A 27319-nucleotide genomic window follows, 5' to 3' on the forward strand; every position below is an offset into this window, starting at 1 on the left:
ATCTATCTATCTATCTATCTATCTATCTATCTATCTATCTATCTATCTATCTATCTATTATTTTTGAGATGGAGTCTCGCTCTGTCACCAGGCTGGAGTGCAGTGGCACCATCTCAGCTTACTGCAATCTGTGCCTCCCAAGTTCGAGCGATTCTCCTGCCTCAGCCTCCTGAGTAGCTGGGATTACAGGTGTACACCCCCACACCCAGTTAATTTTTGTATTTTTAGTAGAGACAGGGTTTCACCATGTTGGCCAGGATGGTCTTGATCTCCTGACCTCAATTGATCTGCCCACCTTGGCCTCCCAAAGTGCTGGGATTACAGGTGTGAGCCACCACACCTGGCTGAGGTGTAACTTCTTTGTGTGTGACATTTAAGCATTTTAGGTGTTACTCTGGGATGCCTTATTGACAAAGGGATTCCCTGCCTTTCATCCTTTATTTTGTATTTTTATTTCTCTGCTCCTGCAGTGTGTCCTGAAGAAGATACATGCTTTCCCGTTTATCCTATACCTGTTTGTTACTGCTTGCTCGTATTTTAAAATAGTTGAAGCAGTAGCTTATGGGCACTTGGCATGTAGCATATGCAGAGTCCAAGATATGCCTTTTGTAGAGCTATTTCAAGGGGTTTTTCAGTCCTGCATCAAAGCCTGCTCAGGGAAATTTTCCTTGTTTTGGTGTGTCTCATTTTATTACTTCAGTATATATGTGTCATGCCTGCTCTGTACTTTTTTTATTGACACACAGTGTACAGAAACTTGCACATATGCATTTTCATAAACTGAACACACCTGTATAATTAGCCTCTGGAAAAATGGACTTTTAAAAAAAGTTCAATTAGGTTGTTTGGGAGAAAAATAAACCTTTATGAATCTGCGGTGTACTTTGGAGGACACATGACCCTTAAACCTTTACCTTGTCCTTTTATATTAGCATATTTTCTGTTGTCTAATGTATTTAAGAATTAGCTGATTATTCAGTGTCATATCTTGTATATCACTATTGTTTACATATAATGCTGCCTGCTTTTATGAAATGAAAATTATTGAACTGAGAAATATGTTCTGACTGCTTTTTAAGTATTTGAAAGAAAGTGCAGTGAAAGGGAAAGTTGTTTATATTCAGTTACTGTTAAGAAAATTGCATAAAACTTGAAAGTCAAAAGAACATTCTTTCAGTGCCTTTGCAGGAATATTGTTTAACAAGACCACCTTAGAGATATTTTAATCCCAATTTTAATTCCTGTGCTTGACTTGGCTATTTATTATTTGAGTAGCACATAGACACTGAGAAGTTACCTGTATGCTTATAGATTTTTGTCCAGTAGAAAAGATAACCCCAAATGTTATGGCTTATTATCCTGTAGGACATTAAACAGTTTTTTATCTAACCTAGCTATCCTAATACTTTAAAAAAACCTTTTCTGATGGACTATATAAATCTTTTCCACAAATGCTCTTGGATCCAATCTTACTGACTTACTGGTTCCCTCATTTTTAATTAAGAAGTTGAATAAAGCTTTTGATATATGTTTATTCAGTACATGTGTCAGTGTCATTTTTTTTCACCTTTTTGAAAGTCATAGTTTGATGCTATCATAGCATTTCTGTCCTGTACCCTCACATACGGAGAAACTGGTTTTCTAGGGCATGCAAAGCAATGCACAAAGATTCCAAATTCAGAGTGAAAGTTAGTGTCCTAATTTCTGTTGTTTCTTCAGAGAAAGTATATAAAAGTAGATTTTAATAATTAAAATAGCCTAATAAATCATTTTTATTTTTTTTCTAGGCTTAAGCACATAAAGCAGTCACTGTGAAGAAAATAACATTTTAAGAAACTTTTCTGTCACAATTGATAGAGGAAAAGCCAGCAGAGAAGTGCATCTTCTTGTGTGTGTATCTCATCGTGCCACTTTTTGTAACTCAACTTAGTAATGAAGCCACCATTATGTCCTCAGTCAGTGAAGTAAATGTGGATATAAAAGATTTCCTTATGAGCATTAATTTGGAGCAGTATCTCTTACATTTCCATGAGTCTGGTTTTACTACTGTGAAGGACTGTGCAGCAATAAATGACAGCCTGCTACAGAAAATTGGAATATCACCTACAGGTCACCGTAGGAGGATACTTAAACAGTTACAGATAATCTTGTCAAAAATGCAAGATTTTCCAATATATGCAAATGTTCATAAAACAAAGAAGAATGATGACCCTTCAAAGGATCACAGTGTTCCATCTTCTGATCAGAATATCTGCATGGAACTTCCCAGTTCTAGTAGTGTTCAGACACCTAGCCCACCGCAGTTGGAGACTGTTACAAAAAAACTTGAAGACGATGCAAGTGTGGAAAGAAGCCAGTATCCTCAATCAGATAATAAGCTGTCTCCTCCTAAACGCGACTTCCCCACTGCAGAAGAACCACACCTGAATTTGGGTTCTTTGAATGATTCTTTATTTGGTAGTGAAAATATTGAAATAGAATCTTTGATTACAAAGAAGACTATGGATCACATAATTGAAGAACAACAAACAGAAAAAGTTAAATTGATCTCAGAAAATCTCAGTAAGCTCCCTAACGCAGACTCTGAATGCCTTTCTTCTGTTGGCTGTTCAACATCAGAAACGAATTCTGGAAATGGAACAAATGGTTTATTAGACGGATCACCACCATCCCCATTCTTTAAGTTTCAAGGAGAAATGATTGTAAATGACTTGTATGTTCCATCATCAACAATCCTAGCACCTATGAGAAGTCGTAGCAAGTTGGTTTCAAGACCATCTCGATCTTTTCTGCTAAGACATCGGCCTGTACCAGAGATTCCAGGGTCAACAAAAGGAATTTCTGGGAGGTAAGAATCTTTACAATAAGCTCTAAGTATTAAATTTGAGGGAATTTAGTGATTTTTAACAATTATATTTTCAGTGTTCCTTTCTAAATTTGACTATATTCACTTACCTATTCAACCAACATTTTCTTTTAAAAATTTTCCTCCTCCCATTGTACATTATTTCCCAGAGTCTGTTTCCAGTTTATAATGCCTGGGACTCTTTAGCTTTTCCCTATTTAATTGGGGGAACATCCCTTCCCTTAATTCTATCTGGATATTCCTTTCCATACCAATTCCCCACACCTAGTATTGTAGTCTTTCCATTAGTGCAGTTCTCATATTTGAAATGTTGACTCTGTCTCCCCATTAGATGATTTGTTCTTTGACAAAGAACATGTTTTTAATGTTTGTATCTCTGCTACCTGGCACAATGCTTGGTACCCAGTAATAATTCAACACACATCTATTGAACTTGGTGTTTAGTCACTGTGCTCGGTAGGAAGGATGCAAAGAGGAATACGGTGACTTGCAGTCTCGTGTAGAAGTCACATGTAAAAAGATGGTGACAGGCAGCTCAGTATGAAGCTAGGCTCACTAGAGACGAGACCTCTGGGACCCAAAAGAGGGGCTCTACCAATGTGGTTCTTCTGCCCAGGTAGTAAGTCATTGGTATCCTGAAGTAACAGGAGGATTACCTAAACAGTTTGGGAGGAGGTAATTTGTAGCAAAAGAGGTCATCAGCTTTAGCTTTCAGAATTTGTGAATCTCAAAGTTATACCTAAAATAGTTGTGGTTTTCTCTAGGGTTGGAGTAGGATATTGCTTTTCCCATTAAAAGTTAACACTTGTCTCTCTGCTGAGACACGAGGCTGTTCAAGTTTGACTGTTACTGTAGTGGCACTAAATGCTTTACACACTTCCTGCACAGGCTCCAGGCTGGAGTTTCAGCAGGATTCCTCTTTCCTCCCCATGCCTGCTGTTCCCCCTACTCCCTTTGAATCTGTGGCTGCCTCTGATTCTCTTGGCCTTAGGTACCTTTGGTAATTGCAGTGCAAATAGTATTTGCAAGAGAAAAGGTGGCAATTTAGTATTTGTGAGAGGAAGAATGACCATTTACAAGACTCTGTTAATATAAGTATCTCCTATTAGAGCATAAACCTTTTGATGGCAGAGGCTCTAATTAATTTGTCTTTATCTTGACATCCCTAGTACCAGTAGCAAAGTCTGGTATTTACTAGAAAATCAATATAGTGTCATGTATTAAACACATTTATTAAACAACTAGTGTCATCTATTAAACACTAGTTTGGTTTATAATTTTGCAGGGGTTATCTAATGTTCACAGTGGCCCTGATAGGGTCTCTGTGAGCATGGAGTAGGTAATGTTCACCCCATTTTACTTATGAGGTAACTGAGGCTTGGGTTAATTTCTCCAAGTTCACATTCACATAGTGAACTAGGATTTCCTACCAGTACATCTGACTCCAGATCCCACTTCCTTAACCCCTCATTGAGTAACTATTGTTGAAAATGTTGATTGCCTTTATAAGAATTGGATTATTTATTGGGATTGTAAAGGACACTCATTTTGTTTGACACTTTAGCTTTAAAATAGTTTGCTAATTTTGAATAATTAAAAGAAAGTGAATGAAAAATGACAAGTCTTCAGATAGCAGATGCTTTTGACATGCCAGAAGGTTTACTATGTGTACACATATTAAAGCTGCATCTTTGCCAGAATTGAATCCCTTTGGTAGCTGTAAAGGATCGTCTCACATAAGAAGCATTTGATTTAAGTTTCAAACAGTCCGTGCTAATTTTCATGAATTTTACAGGGAATCTTGATACTCATTTAGTTGTATAGGGGCAGCAAAATTCCACCTCTTTCTTCTTAGGGTCCCAGCTGGGCCTGAGAATTAAATGGATATAAAACAGATTAATGGGAGAAAAGCATACAAATTTATTTCATACAAGTAATACGAGTATTACGTGGCACGAGAATCCTCATAAAGAGATAAAGACCCAAATAAGCAGTTAGAGTGAAACCCTTAAATAATGAATTACAAAAAGAGCACTAAGTTGTGAAAAACCAACTAAATTATGTGGGGAGTCTTAAAAGATACGTTATTTAACAAGGTCTGTACAAAATTCTTTGGCCTCAACCTTCCTGTCCTTGAGGACAGGATGTTAATTTCTTTCAGGGGAATTTCATCTTCTGCTTTTAAGGAGGCTGGAAGATCAGAGTTCTCTTTTTACACCTGTTGTTTTCCAGTACTTGAATTAAATGCCCTTTATTCAAAATAGTCAGTATGCCAGAGTGGTATGTTTTCAACTTCTTCCATTATAAATGTAACTTTGTATCATATGAAAAGCTCGTTACTCAATTTATGACTGAGTCTTTGAGAGTGGAAACAACATTAAAATTAGTAGTAAATAATTTAGTACTAACTATGTCATAGCACCTTTTTTTTTCCATGTGATTTTTAGGCCAGATTACCTATCCTAACCTTTCTTTTCTTTGATTGTGGTAGTCAATAGCAACAATGCTTTTGTGGTGCTCAGATCATAAAATGAGCAAATAAATTATTTTCAGAGTTCGCTGTTTGTTTTTCCTAGTACTCCTTTCCTATGTTGCAAATAGTAATTCCATGATTTTCAAGTGTTGTAATATGACTTTTTAAATAAAACTGTGAGTTATGTAATGTGAATTTCTCTTTGGTCAAGTGATAACACCTGCAAATGATATTTAGTGCATTCCTTGATATACCAAATGAAAATATTTCTTTATGGCCTGTGTTTTTAAAGGAGTTACTAAACATTTCATACAGCTGTTCAAAGGAATATGGATGTCGACTTTGAAGTGTTTTCCTGACATAGGGCTCTTTGTTTTTCTCCTCCCAGACACGTGCCCTCCTGCCTCCTTCCTCTCAACATAATCTGATATAATTAATGCTCTATCAGATTTTTTGTCTTTGTTGCAGACTTGGGTTCTTCCCTGAATTCCTGCCTGCTCCTTTTATCTGGAGAGCTGGCCTGGACAATAACCTCAGGTTATCTTTTTTTTTTTTTTATCTTATTATTATTATTATTTTCACTTTTTTAATTATACTTTAAGTTCTAGGGTACATGTGCACAACGTGCAGGTTTGTTACAAATGTATACATGTGCCATGTTGATGTGCTGCACCCATCAACTCATCAGCACCCATCAACTCGTCATTTACATCAGGTATAACTCCCAATGCCATCGCTATCCCCTCCCCCCTCCCCATAACAGGCCAGTGTGTGATGTTCCCCTTCCCATGTCCAAGTGATCTCATTGTTCAATTCCCACCTATGAGTGAGAACATGCGGTGTTTGGTTTTCTGTTCTTGTGAAAGTTTGCTGAGAATAATGATTTCCAGCTGCACTCATGTCCCTACAAAGGACACAAACTCATCCTTTTTTACGACTGCATAGTATTCCATGGTGTATATGTGCCACATTTTCTTAATCCAGTCTGTCACTGATGGACATTTGGGTTGATTCCAAGTCTTTGCTATTGTGAATAGTGCCACAATAAACATACGTGTGAATGTGTCTTTATAGCAGCATGATTTATAATCCTTTGGGTATATACCCAGTAATGCAATGGCTGGGTCATATGGTATTTCTAGTTCTAGATCCTTGAGGAATCGCCATACTGTTTTCCACAATGGTTGAACTAGTTTACAATCCCAAAAACAGTGTAAAAGTGTTCTTATTTCTCCACATCCTCTCCAACACCTGTTGTTTCCTGACTTTTTAATGATTGCCATTCTAACTGGTGTGAGATGGTATCTCATTGTGGTTTTGATTTGCATTTGTCTGATGGCCAGTGATGACGAGCATTTTTTCATGTGTCTGTTGGCTGTATGAATGTCTTCTTTTGAGAAATGTCTGTTCATATCCTCTGCCCACTTTTTGATGCTGGTTTGTTTTTTTCTTGTACATTTGTTTGAGTTCTTTGTAGGTTCTGGATATTAGCCCTTTGTCAGATGAGTAGATTGCAAAAATTTTCTCCCATTCTATAGGTTGCCTGTTCACTCTGATGGTAGTTTCTTTTGATGTGCAGAAGCTCTTTAGTTTAATTAGATCCCATTTGTCAATTTTGGCTTTTGTTGCCATTGCTTTTGGTGTTTTAGACATGAAGTCCTTGGATCTGCTTTCTGCTTGGAGGGCTCCCAGGGACTAGCAAGGCCTCTAAGTGAAGGTGATAAGGAAGGAGATATCTTTTGAACTATCTCTTGAGAGCTAGATCAGGACTAGGCTCCAGCACCAGCTCCTTCCTTATCACCCTCACTTGGAGGCCTTGCTAGTCCCTGGGAGCCCTCCAAGCAGAAAGCAGATCCCACATGGCCATGGGAGCCATAGGTGTGTCATGTGATCCTATGCAGAGTCTTCTTAGTGCCCCAGGCAGGAAGGAATCTCATAGCTACTGAAGGAATTACATTTTTCCTCCTCCCTTTAGTGATTTTTATACATCTTTCATGCAACTGTATTATCCTTGGGATAGATCTCAAAGCCTTCTCTTTAAGGTGTAGTGAATGTTTTGGGATAAGGACAAATGAAGGAACAGAAGCAATGGGAAAGGGATGGTGTGCAAAGCTGCACTGTTGTGGAAGTACAACTGTTAGAAAACTGAGGTGCTGTGTTGACTCCTTTGAGGGCTTTTCAAAAGTTTGAAATCTAAACCTGAAGTCTCCCGTATTCTTTGAACTTTTTATTAAAAATAAAAAATCTTGGATATTTTTCCTCTGCATTCACATAGACATTGAAAATGGTTGACACTATTTATAGATTTTAATGTCAACAATATATATGAGCAAAAAGTACAGAAAAGTAATCAGCAATTGTTTTCTGCACTGAATAAGAAATATACAGAAGGATTTCCTTCATTTTCATCTTCAAGAAAATTTCACATTTCAACTAGTAGAAAAATATTTAGCTATCCTAACATTTCGATTTCTTTTTTTAAATGCTTTTTAAATTCTATGAAAAATGCTAATTATTTTAATATTTGCTAAATTTTGAATTAAATATCTAAATAATTAAATCTAAATTTAAATAGTAGTTAGATTTATTGTTGGAAGGTAAGGGTATCTATCTGCTTAATAATCTAAGTTAAAACATCATTACATTTATATTTCAGTTTTGTAAATAAAATCCATCTTGTTTGAAAAACGTATAAAATTGAAATTTTTGCTAGTAGATTACAAAAATTCATGATGTTGTAAATTTATGTGTTGTGGTAGTTCTGTAATGATAATTCATTCTTACCCTAAGGATTTTTTTAAAACTTCACAGATTGAGGCTTAATTATCTGTGCATTGTAAGTTTCACATTATTGGTCTTTGCTGTAATTAACCCACTCTCATGCTTTTTGAATTCATATTTGTCTGTTTTAGTTAGATATTATGAAAACCTCAGGGCAGTATTAAACTGTTGCCTAATGATTGTGATTGTTTGTTTTTTTTTTTTTTGAATTTCACTCTAGAATGACCCATAGTCTGTTTTCAATTGTGAGAACTGCGTTTTTTTAAAAATTATTTTTAACATTCTGTGAAATGATGATCCACATATGGCATGTAATTATTTTTTTGATTTGGCTGCCTTGTCTAAGTAGTAAGTAAGTACAGCTCATAAGGGGATATCTTTGACATTTACCTTTATGCCACTACTTTTCTGGGCAACTTTAGTGATTAAAAATATTTTTAAAAATAAAACTTGTAGGTATGCTGAACGCTCACTTTTATAATCAGAGTTATTCATTACTTTCTCTTCTTTTATATTCAGGTTCTTTAAACAAACCATTTTAATTCTGATACCAATGATAGTTGTCTTTGTCTCTCTGGCTACCATGACAAAATACCGTAGACTGGGTAGTTTAACCAATAGAAATGTTTCTTATCGTTCTGGATACTAAAACTCTGAAATCAAAGTGTTAGCATCCTTTGGTTTTGGTGATGGCTCTCTACTAGCTATCAGATGGTGGCCTTCTTGATGTGTGCTTGTGTGAGCTTTGTTCCTGCGCTGAGCGAGAGCCAGCCATCTCTGGTTTTTGTTTTTAGAAGGCTTACCAGTTCTATTGGAACAGGGCCCCACCCTTATGACTGTATTTAACTTTAATTACTTACCTAATTTAAGTACAGTCACGTTATGGGTTAGAGTTTGAAGATATGAATTTTGTGGGGTGGGGACACAATTTTATTCACAACAGTAGTTTTTCTTTACTTGCATAGAAATTTGTTAATTCTCTATTTAAGTAGCAGAATTTAGGTATTTTCAAAGGCCTTACAAACATACTGCATTCCACAGGCAAGGACTGTTAGTCCATCACAATTGAACATCTGCAGGTTTCCTGTGTTTCCAGATTTAGGGTTTTAAAAATAATAAAATTGACATGGGGAAAATATTAATGAAACATTTACCAAGTTAATGTGAATCAGAATCATTGATATTTTTGATTTGGGTTTTATTTTTATATTTTATTATTATTTGGGGTTTTCAAGCATTATTTCCATTTGAACATAAGTTTTAGCTTACTAAAATAAAGCTTTATTTTAAAATTTCCCTTTTTTGAAACTCCACAAATCAATCTGTAAATATACATGCTTTATTTCCCAAGTTTATTTACATATGAGATGATTTCTGAGCCCTTCAACAATGACATATATTTCCTGGATATGTTTATGATGCTTGGTGGCATTTTTTCAACAAGGGTTAGCTTGTTGGTACAGAGCACTGAGGGGAAAGGATAAAGGGGTGTGATACAAAGATGAAGATGAGGTTATGACTTTCAGGGAATTTATGAGGAAGAAGGAGGTACCTTCTCAGTGTTTGGAGGTAAGCTAGTAATTCTGGCTTCCTGGTCAGAAACTGTAGTATGAGTCATATTTAAAAAATGGTTTATTTCCCACCAATGAGATCACTTGGACACAGGAAGGGGAACATCACGCACCAGGTCCTATTGTGGGGAGGGGGGTGGGGGGAGGGATATCATTAGGAGATATACCTAATGTGGATGACAAGTTAATGGGTGCAGCACACCAACATGGCACATGTATACATATGTAACAAACCTGCACGTTGGGCACATGGACCCTAGAACTTAAAGTATAATAATAAAAAAAAAAGTTTAAAAAAATGATTTGAAAACAACAAAAATATTAAGACAAAATTATTTATAAATTGAAAAATTTCAAACATGCGTAAGAGTATGCAAACTATCATGTTATCGTATAATATCATCTAGATTAAAAAATAATATCTTGCCATAGTGGACCCAGACTTTAGTTTATTGAGAAATAATAAATTCAGCTAACTCTTCTGCCTCCTTCCTTTGTGCCCGGAAGTAACGAATATTCTGAAACTGGTGTTTATCCTACTCATGCATGCTTTTGTACTTTTACTACAGATGCAATAGCATTGCTGTAGATGTTTTTGATTAATGAAAATGATATTCTGTTATAGTTTGGTGTTTCACTTAATATTTTTGTGATTTGTTCACATCAATATATGTATTTTATATAATAACTGTTGTATAATATTTGATTTTAAAAACACAATTTATTCTCCTAGGTTGTTGACACTTTTTTCACTATTGCACATATGAAGTGTTCATTTTGAGGACTTTAAGAAACAAATGCACACATTAGGTTTACCAGGAGGACCAACAATTTTTTTCTGTAATAAAAATAACATTTTTTGCTGAGTTTTTATATTACGTAGGCCCCTGCCTTATGCTCTTTAAAAGCATCATGCCATTAATCATCATAATATTCCTAGGCAGCAGGCCCTGGATTTTTCCCCCTTCAATAAATGTGGAAAGCAGGTTCAGAACTTTTAAGTAACTAGGCTAACATCATAAAAGTATAAGAACAAGAGAGGATGATGACTATGGTTCGGTTTTTAATTTTCACAAATCAACATGCTTTATATTTCAAAGTTAAAAGCAGTTTTCAGGCTAGCTGGTGGTAAAATAGTAGAAAAGAAAGACAAAATTGATCTTGAATCTTGGATTTCTACTTCTTAGCTGTGGGACTTGAGCTGGGAGAATTTCCTGCCTTTATTGGTAGGATTAGGACACCAAGTCCTACCTCATAAGGCTGATACAAGGAATTAATGTGAGCTGTAGATAGATAAAGCCACTTGCTTTTTGCTTTGGGCATAATAGGTGTTAGAATATAAGAAAGGTTGTGATAATTTATTAGTAGATAAATGAAAATGTAAGTTGCTACTCAAGAGTTTTCGAAACAACTTACTTTCTATATTTGTGCTAATTTTTTCATCTCTAACAGTTCAACTGAACTTGGTTGATAGATTTGGTAATCCCTTGTAGGTAGATATTAAATGAGGAAATCAATACAAATTATCAAAAACTTTTTTCTTCACATTTTATTTATTGGTAAAACCAACAAAATATTGCTTAAAAATTCCACTAATGGGTATACTTAAAATATTCAAAATCTTTTTTTTTTTTTTTAATTTAAGTTAAGCATTGTGGCTTAATAGGTCCTGGGAAAGGAACAAGACTGCCTGTGTTTGAATCTCAGATTAGTTACTTATGAGCTGTGTGAACTTGAGTCAGTGACCTAACCCCTTTCTGTGCCAATTTTACCTACATGCAGATAATAATCTTATTTCTTATTTTTTTTAATCTGTATACTATATGTTTGTGTGTATACACATGCATGAATCTTTGACAATGGGCACACATTCTGAGAAATATGTCATTAGGTGCTTATGTCCTTATTTGGGCATCACAGAATGTACTTACACAAATCTAGATGGTATAGCCTATTGCACACCTAGGCTATATGGTAGAGCCTACTCTTCTTAGCTGCAAACCTGTACAACATGTTACTGTACTGAATTAAAATTCTAAGACAATAGTAGATATTTGTGAATTTAGACCAATCTAAACATAGAAAAGGTATAGGAAAAATACGGTGTTAAGATAAAAAACAGTACACTTGTATAGGGCACTTACCGTGGGTGAGTCAGTGAGAGGTGAGTGAAGGTGAAGCCTAGGACATTACACCACTGTAGACTTTATAGACCCTGTACCCTTAGGCTACACTAGATTTATAACAATATTTTTTTCTTCAATGATAAATTAACTTTAGCTTATTATAACTTTTTAATTATATTTAACTTTTCAAGCTTCCTACTCTCTTGTAATGGCACTTAGCTTAAAACACACGTTGTACAGCTGCACAAAAATATTCTTTATATCCTCATTCTATAAGCATTTTTCTAGGTTTAATTAATTTTAAAAAAGTATAAAATTTACAACTCTTCCACGTTCCCATCTTCTGGAAGGTCTTCAGGGACAGTTACATGCATGGAGCTGCCATCACCTATGATAACAGTGCCTTCTCCTGGAATACCACTTGAAGGACCTGACTGAGGCTGTTTTACAGTTATCTTTAAAAAAAATAAGTGGGAGGAGTATACTCTAAAATAAAATGAAAAGTATAGTAAATATATGAACCAGTAAAATCACTTACTATCAAGTATTATGTACTGTGCATAATTGTATGCACTATACTTTTATATGACTGGCAGTGCGATGGATTTGCTTGCACCAGCATCATCACCACAAACATGAACAACATGTTTTACTGTAGTGTTGCAATGGCTACAGTGTCACTAGGCAATAGGAATTTTTCATTCTCATTATGTTCTTATTGGATCACTGTCATATGTGCAGTCTGTCATTCATCAAAACGTTGTGCAGGGGATGACTATAAACACACACACACACACACACACATACGTGCTTATATGTAAAAGTCTGAGACCTATCTTGCATATTGTAAATGCTCAGTAAGAAGTAGCAATATTAATTACTAGTGCAAGTTACCAAAGACGTACAAAATTTGAGTACTGCTCCACTCAAGGGTTCAAATCAGTAGTAAGTACTTGCGTTAGTAGTACACAAATGTCAGAAAACAATTACAGCTTTATAAAAGTATCAAGAATATGGAGATAAAGAACAAATAAAGGATGCTTTTAAAAAAGGTTTTACCTTTTAGGTATGACCCAAACATTATAGCTTTGCCCATTTTGTGATCTTAAACAAATTGCAGTCTTATAGTGAGTATATTTTTAGTCTAGCTCATTTGGCTTAACTTTGAGAATCATTCATGTTTGTGCCTGTGGTTATAGTTTGTTCATTTTTACTGCAGTTTAGTATTGTATTGTATGAATATGCTATAATATCCATTCTTAATTTTGTTAGATATTTCATATTCCTTATCCAATATTTTGTGTATATACTTATTTGTAGGTACTTGTGTATGTATATACACACACACATGCATATAATATAAATATGTGTATACACATATAAATCAACTTAGACATAATTTGCATATAAAATAGACTAATTTTCAGTATATACATGCTTATGTGACCACTATAGCAATTAAGATTTAGAACATTTCCATCACTCATCCCCACTTTTCCCAAAATTCTCTTGTGACCATTTGCAGTAAATTCCCAACTTCCTGAATCAGGCACCTGTAGATTTCACTATTAGTTTTGCCTATTTGGGAATTTTATATAAATGGAATCACACAGCAGGTCATCTTTCGTATCTGACATCTTTATTCAGTATGATGTTTTTGAGATGTGTCTGTGTTGTTGCATGTCAGATTGTTCTTATTGTTGAATACTGTTTCTTTGTATGAATCTCCAATTTGTTTATCCATTTGCCCATTGACGTATATTTGGGTGGTTATTCTTAAGGCATACTTGTATGCATGGCTGTTGAGTACAGACCTAGGAGTAGGATTGCTGTGTCGTGGGATTTGTCTATTTTCCATTTTTGTAGATAATGCAAAATGGTTCTTATAAACTAGTTGTATGAATTTGCATTACCATCAACAGTGTATGTGCATTCCCCTTGTTTCATACCCTCAACATTTGTGGTTTTTTTCTTTTTTTCTTTTTTTGGTTAGCCATATAGATACATGTGTAGTGTTATTTTATTGTGGTTTACACTTGCATTTTGTGATAACTAATGAGACTGAACACCTTATGCCCTTGTTTATTGACCTTTTGCTATGTTTGTATCTTTGGTGTGATGCCTTTTCAGATCTTTCACCTATTTTGGTTTTGGTTGTTTTAAATTGCATTTTTTGTGTGTTTCTTAAGTGTTATTTATTCTTAAGAGTTACTGATAAACTGCGGGTATAAACCTCTTGTACAATATATCTTCTGCCTCTGCATATTGTTTTGTTTTTGTGTTCCTTAATTGTGACTTTTTAATGAATAAGAGTTCTTCATTTTAATTTAGTCAAATTTGCCCATACATTCCTTTAGAGTTAAAACTTTTATGTCTTAGGACACATGAAAATCTTTTATTTTTATCTTCTAGCTGTATTGTTTGACCCATTATAGTGGGATTTATAATCTCTCTTGAATTGATTTCTGTGTATTGTCTGAGGTAGGAGTAAATTTTCGTTTGCTTCCATATAGATGTACAGGTGATCTAGTCTTTCAAAAGACCATACTTTCTTCATTGCTACAAATTGACCTCTTTGGCTTAAATGCATTTGGATCTCTGTGTTTTTTTTTTTTTTTTTTTTTTTTTTTTTTAATTATTTTAGTTTCAGGGTACATGTGCTGGGTTGTTATATAAGTAAACTTGTGTCACAGCTGCTAAGCCTAGTACCCAATAATTATTTTTTCTGATCCTCTCCTTCCTCTCACTTCCCCTCTTCTAGTAGGCCACAGTGTCTGTTGTTCCCTCTTTTGTGCGCATGTGTTCTCATCATTTAACTCTTACTTACAAGTGAGAACATGTGCTATTCGGTTTTCTGTTCCTGCATTGGTTGGCTAAGGAAAATGACCTCCAGCTCCATCCATGTAACTGGATCTCTTTAAGTGGGTTCTTAATTCTAGTTCAATAGCCTATTATCCTTTTTATCAGTAATATAGTGTTTTAATTACTACAGCTATATAATAAATCATGAAACCTGGTAGAGTATGTCTTCTCACTGTACTCTTTAAAAATGTGTCATTATTGGTCCTTTCTTTTTCACATGTATTTTAGAATCAGTTTGTTAAATCTCACATGCGTCCCTGCCTGTAACTCTTTTGATTAGGGTTGCGTTGACTCTACAGATTAATACAGGGGGTATTGTCATCTTTGCAGTATCTAATATTTCATATATTTTTAATTAGATTTTTTTTCTAATTTTCTTGGTAATGTTTTCTAATTGAGTTCTTGCAAATCTTTTGCTAGATTTAATTCTAGGTTTTGGTAGTTTCTTAATGCCCTTATACTATATGGCACCATTTTAATGTTTCATTTTGTTTACTGATATTTGGGGATGGAATTGATATTTATATGTCAACCCTATTAGTAAGTTTGCTAAAATCATTTTTATTTTTATTTTTGTATTTTGTATTTTATTTGTTTATTTATTTTTGAGATGTCTCACTCTGCTACCCAGGCTGGAGTGCAGTGGCGCTACCTTGGCTCACTGCGCCCTCCGCCTCCTGGGTTCAAGAGATTCTCCTGCCTCAGCCATCTGAGTAACTGGGATCACAGGCACGTGCCACCATGCTCAGCTAAGATTTGTATTTTTAGTAGAGATGAGGTTTATCCATGTTGGCCAGGCTGGTCTCAAACTCCTGGCCTCCGGTGATCTGCCCACCTCGGCTTCCCAAAGTGCTGGGATTAAGGTGTAAGCCACCATGCTCGGCTGCTGAATTCATTCTGAAACAACTCCTTTTGAGGTCGAAAATATATATAATAGATTATAATCCCTTAAAGCATGTAATTTGATGAGTTGTGAAAGATACATAAACCTATGAAATTTTTACCACGATCAAGAAACAGAGCAGTTCTGTTACTTCTAAGAGTTTCTTAGTTTCTTATACAGTCCATCCCTGTTTCACATGCTCATATAGAATAAGTTAGAATATGCAGTCCTGCACCACACAATGATGTTTTTGTCAGTGATGGACCACAGATATGCATTGGTCCTGTAAGAATATAATGGCTATCCCATATAACCTATGTGTGAAGTAGGCTGTACCATCTAGGTTTGTGTAAATACACTCCATGATGTTTGCAAATGATGAAATTGCCTAACAACTTTTTTCTCAGAATGTATCCCTGTCATTAAACCATGCATGACAGTATTTCTTATGTCTTCTTTTGCTCAGCCTGATGATTTTTCATATTTATTTAGATTATTAGTTTTTTTAGTAGTTTTTTTTTCTTTCAGCTGGGTGATAGTCTCTTGGATCCATACACCACTATTTGTTCATTACTTCTTGATGTCTATTTGGGTTTTTTCAAGTTTTTGATTATTGAAAATAAAGCTGCTGTGACCATTTGTATACAGGTCTTTCTCTGAACATCTGTTTTCAATATTTTTGGTAGGATTGGAATAGCTGGGCTTTGAAGTTTGGTGAATGTTTATTTTTGTAAGAAAATACAAGCAATTTTCCAAAATGGATGCACCCTTTTACATTCCTGCCAGCAGTATTTATTTATTTATTTTCTGCCAGCAGTATTTAAATGTTCTGATTATTCCACATATTCTCCAACACTTGATATTGACAGGCTATAGTTTAGCTATTCTAATGTGTATGTGGTGTTATCACACATTCATATATTTTGTGATACAACTATTTACATTTTTCCATTTTGTTTATTTTATTTATTTTCTGAGACAGAGTCTCACTCTGTTGCCCAGCCTGGAGTGCAGTGATGCAGTCATGACTCACTGCAACCTCAACCTCCTGGGCTGAAGTAATCGTCCCACCTTAGCCTCCCAAGTATCTGGTACTACAGGCATGCACCACCACACCCAGCTGATTTTCGTTTTTTTTTTTTTTTTTTTTTTTGTAGAGATGGGGTTTCATTATGTTGCCCAAGAAGCTGGTTTCAAACTCCTGAGCTCAAGAAATCTGCCCACCTTGGCCTCCCAAAATGTTGTAACAGGCATGAACCACTATGCTCAAGCTTTAAAAATGGCATTTATTATTACTTATTTTTGTAGAGACAGAGTCTCTCCATATTGCTCATGCTGTTCTTTTTGTTCTTGTATGTGTGCTTTGTTTTTATTTTTTTGAGACAAAGTCTTGCTTTGTTGCCCTGGCTGGAGTGCAGTGGCACAATCATGGGTCACTGCAGGGCTTCACCTCCTGGGCTCAAGCTGTCCTCCCACCTCAGCCTACTGAGTTGCTAGGACCAGAGGTGATCACCACCATGGCAGGTTAACCCATTTTAAAATCGAGTTGTATTTCTTATTACTGTATTGTAAGGGTCCTTTTTTTTGGTTTGGGCAAATCACTTGTCACTAGTGTGTGACATTATAAATTTTAAATTTTCATAAAGACTACATTTCAATGTTTGTTAGGGTTTTAGTTTTTTATTCTATTTAAGGAATCTTTGCCTACTCAGATGTTACAATGATTTTTCTCTCATATTTTTCAGAATTTCTAGAGTTGTAGCATTAAACATTTAAGTCCCAACTCTACTTTGAGTTAATTTTTGTGCATCATGTGAAGTAAAATTTGACATTTAGTTCTTTTAATCATTGAGATATCCAGTTCCAGCAACATTTGTTGAAAGGGCTATTCTTTTTCCACTGCATTTCTTCGGAACTTTTTTCTTAAGTCAATGGACCAGAGATGTGTGGGACTGTATATGTGGACTTTCTATTCAATTCCATTGATTTATATGTCTGTACTTTCAGCAATGGCACAATGATTATTAGCTTTCTGTAGTTTTAGATTAAATATTGAAATTGTATAGTATAAATCTGCCAGTTTTGTTCTTCTTTTTCATTTTTCCTTTTTTTAGATGGAAAAGAGAACTCTGTTATATTGTAGAAGGCCTTCATCACCCTCTGCTTCTCCGATGTTTACCTCTGCCATTGCTGTTATCATGTTGTATTCTAAATAATTACCCGTGATACCTTCCTCCCGAGACTGTAGAATCTTTGAAAGAAGATCTTGTGTGTATTTTCATATTGTGTCTACAGAGCCAGGCATGTTTTTGACTATTATAAAGCCAAAGACAAAAAGCTACACAAATACTGACATCTAGTTAGTAAATCTCTTTCTTTCAGAGATATGACTAGCAGTTTTGAAATTACTTTATGTGCATACTAGCATTGGACAAATATGTTTACTTACTTTTGGGAATTATAGATGTGAGTAGCAAACACTGGTAAAAAATTTCCTTTGCAAAGAAAATCTCTTTCTTTAAAAGTCTAAATAGAAAAATACATTGTGGAAGTTGGCCATTCATCTTTTTTCAAGTCAGAATTAATTTCTGAATATTGTTTTTTTCTACCCAAAAGAATGTATATCTCTCTAATAAATCCTTCACTTAAATATAAATCATAAATATTTTCTCATAATATTTTCTAATAATTTTAATTGTACTCTTAAATATCTTAAATATTTTCACTCATAAATATTTTCTTCTTTGCTTTTTAAGCTATTTTCGTGAAAGAAGAAATGTTGCTACCTCAACTGATAAATCTGTGGCATGGCAAAGTGAGTCTATGTGTTTAATTTCTCCTTAAATTAGAGCTCATTTGATAGTCTTAACTGTGTTAAAATCATGATTGAGAAGGCAGCCCACCTGTGGTATAGGGAACACTGGAAATAACTATCTGCCAGCGTTCATAGTACCTCAGACACTTTTAAAGGGGACTGAATAAAAGGCAATAAAATACACTCTGACTCCTAGAAATTTGTACATGCTAATGTAAAAAGTTTTCTTTTTATGCAAGCTTCATTTATCATTAGCCACAGTTGCAGGCATTTAACTAAATTAAATGGTTTCTGGCAGTCTGAGCTACAGAACAAAGATATATGTATGGAAAGTGATTTTGCCATGGTAACTGGAAAGGGCTGTCATTGTTGCTCTGGCAAATTGAACAGTGACAGAGGCTTTTCTTTCATTTTGAAAATTCTGATTATACAAGTTTGGGAACATTCTTTTTGACAATAAGATGTCAAACACTTGGGTACTGAATCTTTAAGAGAAATTTTTGCCATAGTAGAAACGCAAATATTGAGAATTCTTTTTTTTAGATTAGTATAATTCAAGGATGGTGGAACTTCTCTTCAAATAATTTATTTACAGATGCGTTAGTAGCGATGGCATTAGAGGAATTATTTTAAATGCCTTCTGGGATTTTAAGTAATATTTAGCTATTATGTTGGTGACCTTTTTATAACTATTTATTGTAAGTTATAGAACTAAGCTTAATTTTCTGCCGTTTAGAGTATTTCCTTATTTAGGAGTTATCATTATAAATGGCACCATGACAATTTCTTTTGTATATGGACAATGTATTTGGTTATATTAATGTGGATCCTAGAGGTTGGCAAGGACATACATGGCAGGTTGCAATTTAAGGAGCAGTGAGTTATGTTTGTGAAGCAAATGGTGGATACCATGAGTGTTATCAAGACAATGAGGAGAATTGATTTGGGGATAAGAATTAGCATAATTTGGACTCTTACAGAATAAAGCTTGTGTTGTGATAATGCCATAAAAAACTCATGCTTTTAATCTTTTTTAAAAAACAGTATTTCACATTATTCACGTCTATCCATTCTCATCCTATAATTCCCCTAAAAGATTCAAATGAGGAGAATTCATCTTCCATCTTTCCTTATGGAGAGACCTTTCTCTTCCAGAGACTAGAAAATTCCAAGGTTAGTCCCATACATTTTAATTGTTTTCCATAATCAGTTATTTGCTTTTCTGCCTATTTGTACCTCTTCATTTTTCTCCAAGCTATTTGAAGAATGGCATTATGTTGAAGAGTGAAATTTCCAGTCAGCAAAATTTTTGTTCAGTAAAATTATGGTAAAATCTGTATCTTTCAATATACATTATAGAAACACACTTTTATTTTGACTTCGGGAATCCAGGATAGTGAGTTTTAAAAGTTTGCCACCAGATTGGGTTAATTAAACAAAAGACAAACTCTATAAAATTTAAACACTCTCTAGATTTTTGCTTTGCCTTGTAGCCAAGTGCAGGCTTCCGAAGTGCATAGACTTCCAATTATGTATATATTTTAATTATTTAGCTTATCACTCATTCTTTTCTATTACTTGTGCTCTTTTGCTATGTTTTTCCTTGGTCTTGATAAAAGAGAAGTTGGAAGACAAAAATGAATTAAGTAAAAGTACATAAATTTTATTTTTGGTTAGCATCTTCTTTTGTTCTTGAACTGATGAGTTAACGATTTGAATAAAATAGTGAAAAAAACATCAAAAGTCTGTTTAATGTAGACTTTTTTTCCTGAAAATTGATCTAAGTAATTAGACTTATTTAGTTAAACTCAGATATTATGGATTTTTGTAGAATATTGCTACACAAACAAACAAATCCCCTAACCAAAAAGCAAAACAGTATGTTTTTTGTTTGTTTGCTTTTTTAATAGAAGCGATCTATAAAGAATGAATTTTTGACCCAGGAAGAAGCACTCAAAGGGGAAGCAACTACTGCGACGAACTCTTTTATCATCAAATCAAGGTATGAGACCATGATTGATGATGATTAACTATTTAGAATAAACTATTATACAATGTTGACTTTTCATTCATAGTATAATATTGTGTGTCAGAGAAAATAGTTTATGTTGACAAGTTCAAATTTTTCCTCTCTAAATGTAAGCATAACAGCACCCATTTTATTGATTGAATTATGCTCTGTAAATCAAGTAAATAGTTGCATTCTGTGGCAGATTATTTTTGTGTTTTTCTAATGGAAACCACACCCCTGCCCCAAAGCAATACAGGTGACTGTGATTGCACATTAAAGATGAGAGGTTATGTTAATAAAAAGGAGCAAAGGGCAGTACAGAACATCACTATGCAAGCTGCAGACTTACAAGTGTAATATATTATTTTTATTGGAGTTTCAGCACTGGCAAGAAGCATGGCAATTATCCAGTTATTTGGATCACACACGAAGTTAGAATTTGTATGCAGCAACTTCAATTTTGTTTTTCTCTCAACTTTATTGGAACTTGGCATACTGGATCAGTACCTGATATTTCATTTTCTTTTTCTTAATTTTTAATTTTTGAGATTACATAGTAGATGTATATATTTCTGGGGTACATAACATATTTTGATACAAGCATAATAATCACATCATGGAAAATGGAATATTCATCCCCCAAAGCATTTCTCTTTTGTATTGCCAACAGTTTAATGAAACTCTTTTAGCGAGACATTCATTTTATTTTTGTCTTTCATTTTCTAAGGCTAACATTGTTATAGGTTTCCCTCAGTTAAAACTAAATAATTAAACAGCTTCAGTAAACATTTGACATAATCTAATATAATGCAAAATATGAACGTACCAGGCTAAATTATTCTTAAGGCAGTAATCGTTTTTAGAATGCTATATCCAGACAGATGTAATTTGAGCCCAGTCATGTCTGTTTCATTGATTAGCAAAAAATGTCCTGTGTCATGAATGAATGAGTTGATCTATTATGTCATTCTTTGAATCTGTAGAAATATGCCTAGCTATTATTAATGCATTCCAGTAAATATTTTGCATTACATAACTTTTACTTCCTGGATGTACACTGACCCTTTATTGTTGTCTAGCTAGTAGTGTGCTGCAATATTTTTCCTCATCAGCATTGCAAAATAATACTGATGCTCTCAGCAGTCAGGCGTACTCTCTGTTTTATTGCCTTATGGTGAAACATGGGGTCCTTGGAGTTGATTAGAGGATAGTAGAGAGTGATAAACAAGTGGGAAATAAGATCTCCATATAGATGAGTTAATGGTCCATGATGTTGCCCAGAGAGATTGGGCTGGCCACTTAGTTGTGCTATTAAAGATGTTTAAATTGGGATGTGAAGAATATACCCAGTCTCCATCCTTAGCACCTGCACCTAACTGTCCAAAATAAAAGGGATAAGATTAAATTATACCTAAGAAAAAACTTGTAGTAGTATTCACATATGTCATAGGTTACTGAAAGAATTTTACTTAGTTTTTCTGGAAGAGTTAAAAAAATTTTCAATAGGGTTAATTGGAACTCTAGGATTTTCCTGGCCTTATGTTTCTGTTATTGGTTATTTATAAATTTTCAAAATGTCACTGATGTCTTAAATCACATATAGCACTTTGAAATGTTTACATCATTTTTCCATTTAGCATATATGATAACAGAAAGGAGAAAATAAGTGAGGACAAGGTGGAAGATATTTGGATACCTCGAGAGGACAAAAACAATTTTTTGATAGACACTGCTTCTGAATCAGAATACTCAACAGTAGAAGAATGCTTTCAGAGTTTAAGAAGAAAAAATTCAAAGGCATCTAAATCTAGGACTCAAAAAGCATTGACTTTGGACTCCGTTAATAGGCACAGTTATCCATTAAGCTCAACAAGTGGAAATGCTGATTCATCAGCTGTTTCTTCACAGGCAATATCTCCCTATGCCTGCTTTTATGGAGCATCTGTAAAGAAGGTTAAATCGGGATGGCTGGATAAACTGTCTCCTCAAGGGTATGTACGTATTCATTTATTTCATAAGTGGCATATTTTTAAAATGTGAAGTTTATTCAATTCTAAACCTCCTGGGTTACTGTTCCCCCACTCCACCTCCACACACACACACATACACAGAGATGCCATTTTTAGGGACTTTCAGCACGCTTTTGCCAGTGCTATTCTTTAGACATAAGGAGAGAGATGTGCAATGCAATGCTGCATTAAGGTCCAGAATCGCAAATTAAAATAGAAAGTTATGACTTCACATCTAATTTCTTAATGTTACCTTCTAAGTTCGCATCAAAATGCGCTAATCTGTGTCCCAGTATGTAACAAAGAAAAACAAGACAGACTGAGTTAGTATTACTCAGCCCACACTGTTTGGCTTTTGCTCATATCATAACAGTGTTCTGTTTGAGAATACAAGGCTTATTGTAGTTAGGGAAAAGTACATCTTTGTTAGGTTTAGGTCTTCACTGTTATTGATATATTGTTTTAATTTTTGTATGTTACAAAGAAGGTCAGAGTTCCGTGAATATTACACTTTTCAATGGATTTATCAACAGATGTTTACAAAGAAACTTTTGTCCCTTAAGCATTTTACGGTACTGAGAAGTCTTTGGGGAAGGATTATATTTAATTAGAATTGTTTTCTAGCATCCTGATTTTTAGATGTCTTTTTGAAATATTTACTTGAAATGTTTTTCTTGAATTATTAAATGATTTTGAGATTAAAGCTTTCATGTATCAGTAGCTAATGTGGTGAGTCCCTACAGTGTGCTGTTTTTCTCTCCTATTCTCCTGAAATGTGTGTCATTTCTAGAAAGGATTGGTTTGATCTAAAATAATTTTAATTGAAAAAAAATCTGCCAGAAGCGGCATCAGATGACTAGTAGAAGCAGGAATTACATTTCAAAAGATAGCAAAACACCCCAAAATTATATGGTTAGTAATTATATGTTAGTACCTTATATATTTTCATCCTTTAGGAAATTTGATTTTGAATAAGCCAAAGCAGAGTACTTCTTACTGTCAGCTATGTGTGTCACTTCTTTCTGGTTACATTATGATGACAAAACCCTCTGCTTTTTCTTTTTAGTCCTAAGTGTTATTGGTAAGTGCATATTCAGATGTCGAACGTGTGGATCACTGCTCAGGTCTGAACACTAGTGGAATGAATCAGTGAACTTGAATATTCTTGAATTCATTTCTGTAAAATCTAAGTATTTAGGGAGGTCCAAGTGCTCTCTTAAAGTATCACTGGAAGAAGAAACAGACTTTGAGTACAAAGCCCCCAGCAGCTGTGGTTTCCTGTGTGTCCCGGGTGAGATCTCGCCCTTTACAGGGTTGGTCTGTTTATGCTCCAGGCACATTGAGAAAGTTTCACCATTGCTGGCCACCTCTGGGACAGTTAGGATATCTTCTGTCTCTCTTTCTCAGAACTTTGACTTTCCATTCTTTCTATTCTGAACCTGCCTAAGGTTAGATGCTGTAAGTTTTCTGGATTTATATTTTTCTATTTTGGGGGAAATAATTGCATTTTCTGTCCTAAAGCTCACCCCTGCGCCCCCCCCCATCCAAAATACCAGGATAAATGAATATAAGAAAATAAACCAAGGAGCTTGATACATCAACAAGAAATTTTGAAACTCTTCTACATGATTACATTGCTATGACTTGAAAGAAACATGTGTAGCTGGCCAAAACGCATGCATTCATTAAATCAGAAGTAGAATCCAGAATTTTTCCTTTCCTAATTAGACTCTGTAGGCTATTGTGAGGGTTTAAGATGTTCATTAAAGTAAACAAAGTGATGCCTACCCCTTCCTTATGCAGTGGTTGCTAAGCTTTGTTTAACTCATGGCTGCATGTCTCTTTGATGCAGACAGCACTGATTGAGATGGGATTCCGAACTCCATATAGCAGGTGTCAACAAACTTTTTCCATAAAGGGTCAGGTATTAAATAGTTTAAGCTTTATAGTCAAATGGTCTCTGTTGCAACTATTTAACTCAGCAGTTATAGCATAAAAGCAGATGTAGCCAATGAATGAGGCTGTGGTCCAGTAAAATACAGAAGCAATAAAAAGCAGAGGTCCTCCTTAGAAGCCTCTGCATTTGTTATTTCTTTCTGCCCGAAATGCTCTTCCCCCAAGAGTAACATGGCTTGAACTTCTCTCAAGTTCATGCTATAATGTCTCCTTTACATTTAAGCCCTGGCCACCAAATTTAATACTACAACTGTTGCTCTCCCCTGCCAGCCCACCACTCCCTTAATTACTTTCTTCTACAGGGCTTACAGGCCAGATGATTTATTTATTTCATACAAGCTCCGTGGGGACAGGCATGTGCATTGCTTTTCTTGTGCTATGATAGCCTTAGCAGAATACTGCCTAGCTCGTGGTAGATGCTTAGTATTTGTTGTAGAATGAATCTGTGAAAAACCTAGCATTAGACATATTTTCTTTTAATTTTTCTAAAACAGCAATTTATAAGAACTTTGTAATATAAGCTACTGAACTCAACAACATATTTGTGGCTGAAAATCTCCAAGAACCATTGATAATGCTGTTATACATTAACAGGGTAGTGGACTCTTGGTGTTTTTTATTTTTTATTTTTCATAATTGTTTCCCCCTTAAAGACATGCACGTAAATTATCAAAATGCAATTGTCAAAATACAATTTAAAAACTAACAGATACATTCTAGTTTATACTTTTTCAAATAGTGTATGCAACTGTCTTTTGTTTAATGAATGTCATTAAACAAAATAATCGCATTCACAATCTGAACTTATTTCACGTGGTTATCTATTTACCTTTGAAATGAAAATGCCAATTCTGAATCAATGCCTAATGTGTGAACATTGCTCAATATATGGTTAAGAATATAATTGTATGACACCATACAACAAAAGAAATACTGAAACATTTCCAGGTTAGTATATGAAAAGTTGTTTAAATATTTGAATGACCTAAATATAATATCCCTAAAATTAGTGGTTTAAAAACTGTATGAAAGGAATAATAAAATGTGGAATTTTGGGGGCTGTATTTTGAACAGGTCAAAGCAGATAAAAAGCTTAATAAGTGATACTTGCTTTTAAAAACCTCTCACTGGTTTTGAGGATTAAAATAAATCATCTTCTTCACTTTTTCTCAGCTGTAAATAATAAGCTTTTCAGCAGATTTGTATAGATGCAAATATGAAAGACTGGATCTAATTTATTCCAGCATTTCCCAAATATGCATCTCAGAAGAGAAATGTTTGAAGCTGTTGTAAAGAAAAGAGAACATGGTTGGATGTGCTGTGCCTCTTCTAGGAGATGCATAAATTAACATCTCCAAGAATATATGCAAAAGGAAATCCTTTTGAATTTTTACAATACTATTTTCTAAAGATGTTTCTGTGTTCAGCATAACACACAGAGCATCTTTATAAAAACTGCTGTGTGTATTAAAGAATTTCTATTTTACTTGAAATGTTTTAGGACTTTATTTCTTACTTGGGGAAATTCCTCTTTTTTAAAATTTAACTTTTTTTTTGGCCATGAGGAGTACTGATGTGGCAGTGTGAGCCTGAGACAGCTAAAGTTGATCATGTGAGGTTAAGTCAGCACTTGGAGATGGTGAAGGACACAGATGAGCAAGATGTGTTCCTGATCTTGTTGTAGCTTCCATTTAGGGCAGAAAAGAAATGTATATGTGAATAGCAATAAAACCCAAAGACAAAAGTATAATTGGTACGTACAAAGTCCTGAGATTACCAAGGGTTGAGAAAGCATTTCTTCAAAGACCTTCCAGGAAGGAGAGGGTAGCAGTTGAATTGCCCTTTGGAAAATGGATAAGATTTTAACTGGCATTTTTAGTAAAATGCTTTCCTGTCTAGAGGGAAAGGCAATGATAGTGGTGATATCTAGATGTACTTGAGGGTTGAGATAGTGAGCAGGTGGAGGTTGGAGTTATTTTATTGAAGATGGACAGTTGGGTTCTAGGACCAGGAGAGAGAAACTGTCAGTGAAAAGCATGTCCAGAGAACAGATAACTAGGGAAAGTGAAAAAGCCAATGATCAAATACCAAGAAAAGGTTAGATCTCAGACAGTGACTGGGAGTCAGAGCTCCCACAAGCCAATAGCCCAAGACCTGGGAGGAATTCAGAGCTTATACTGTTTGTGCCTTTGTCGGTTTCCATGTCATCATCCAATCTCCAAGGTTCCTTTATTGGAAGAATTCCCCACCTGGCTACACAAGTGTTTGAGTGTCTTGGGTCTCTTGGTATACTTTCTTGGGGCTGCAGTGAAAGACAGGTGTAGCAGAAAGTTGGCAAGTCCATGTTTGACTAGGGTGTTACATATCAGTCACCTTGTTGAACTTAAAAGTGAATCCGAAATCCTTGATAAAAAGTATGTTTTCTTTTTTAATCTGAAAATTAGATGGCCGTTTCTCAAAGCACTTGCTACTGGTAAACATTGTGCCAAGGAAATAAAAAGCTTTAATATTGTTGCAGTTTGAGGAGGAAAAAAGTTAGTTTCAGTCTCCATAATATTACCTGGTTAATTCCTTTCAGCCATCTTAGCTGCAGAGAAATGAATAGGGTTTGGAATCAGAGAGACATCATTCATTTGCTATGTGACTCAATTTCTTGGAACCTCCATTTTTCACATAAATGCATGAGGTCAAGACTACCTCCGTGAAATCATTTGGAAAAGTAGGTAACTTTGGGCCTCACTCTTAACTGATGCTCAATAAACCTCGATTTTCTTTTTCTTTCAGAACACCATTTTATTGCAGAGGACTTTAAATAATATTACTATGAGTCCCAGTCAGTTCATACTTTGATAAGTACAAGGTAAAGAGATCATGTGTTCACACTGAACTTTCAGAATTCAATGTTTGATTGTTATAAAAGCACATAGTTTATGTGTCAGAAAGTAGTACATGGCTTATTTAAATAA

At 34.8% G+C, this 27319-nt stretch overlaps 1 protein-coding gene across 4 annotated transcripts in view; it reads left to right on the forward strand.

The window, feature by feature from the left end:
• Window positions 1–27319, forward strand: part of ARAP2 (ArfGAP with RhoGAP domain, ankyrin repeat and PH domain 2) — a 182051-nt gene that overhangs the window by 13585 nt on the left and 141147 nt on the right. For all 4 annotated transcript variants that reach the window (XM_023224473.1, XM_023224470.2, XM_023224474.2 and 1 more), the window contains exons 2-6: window positions 1788–2848; window positions 18319–18377; window positions 19474–19550; window positions 20288–20379; window positions 22026–22379. In XM_023224473.1, the coding sequence (XP_023080241.1) occupies window positions 1947–2848; window positions 18319–18377; window positions 19474–19550; window positions 20288–20379; window positions 22026–22379 (1484 nt within the window). In that variant the 5' untranslated portion in view covers window positions 1788–1946. The remainder of the gene's footprint in view (window positions 1–1787; window positions 2849–18318; window positions 18378–19473; window positions 19551–20287; window positions 20380–22025; window positions 22380–27319) is intronic.

This window comes from Piliocolobus tephrosceles, chromosome 3, assembly GCF_002776525.5.
Source record: "Piliocolobus tephrosceles isolate RC106 chromosome 3, ASM277652v3, whole genome shotgun sequence".
NCBI lineage: Eukaryota > Metazoa > Chordata > Mammalia > Primates > Cercopithecidae > Piliocolobus > Piliocolobus tephrosceles.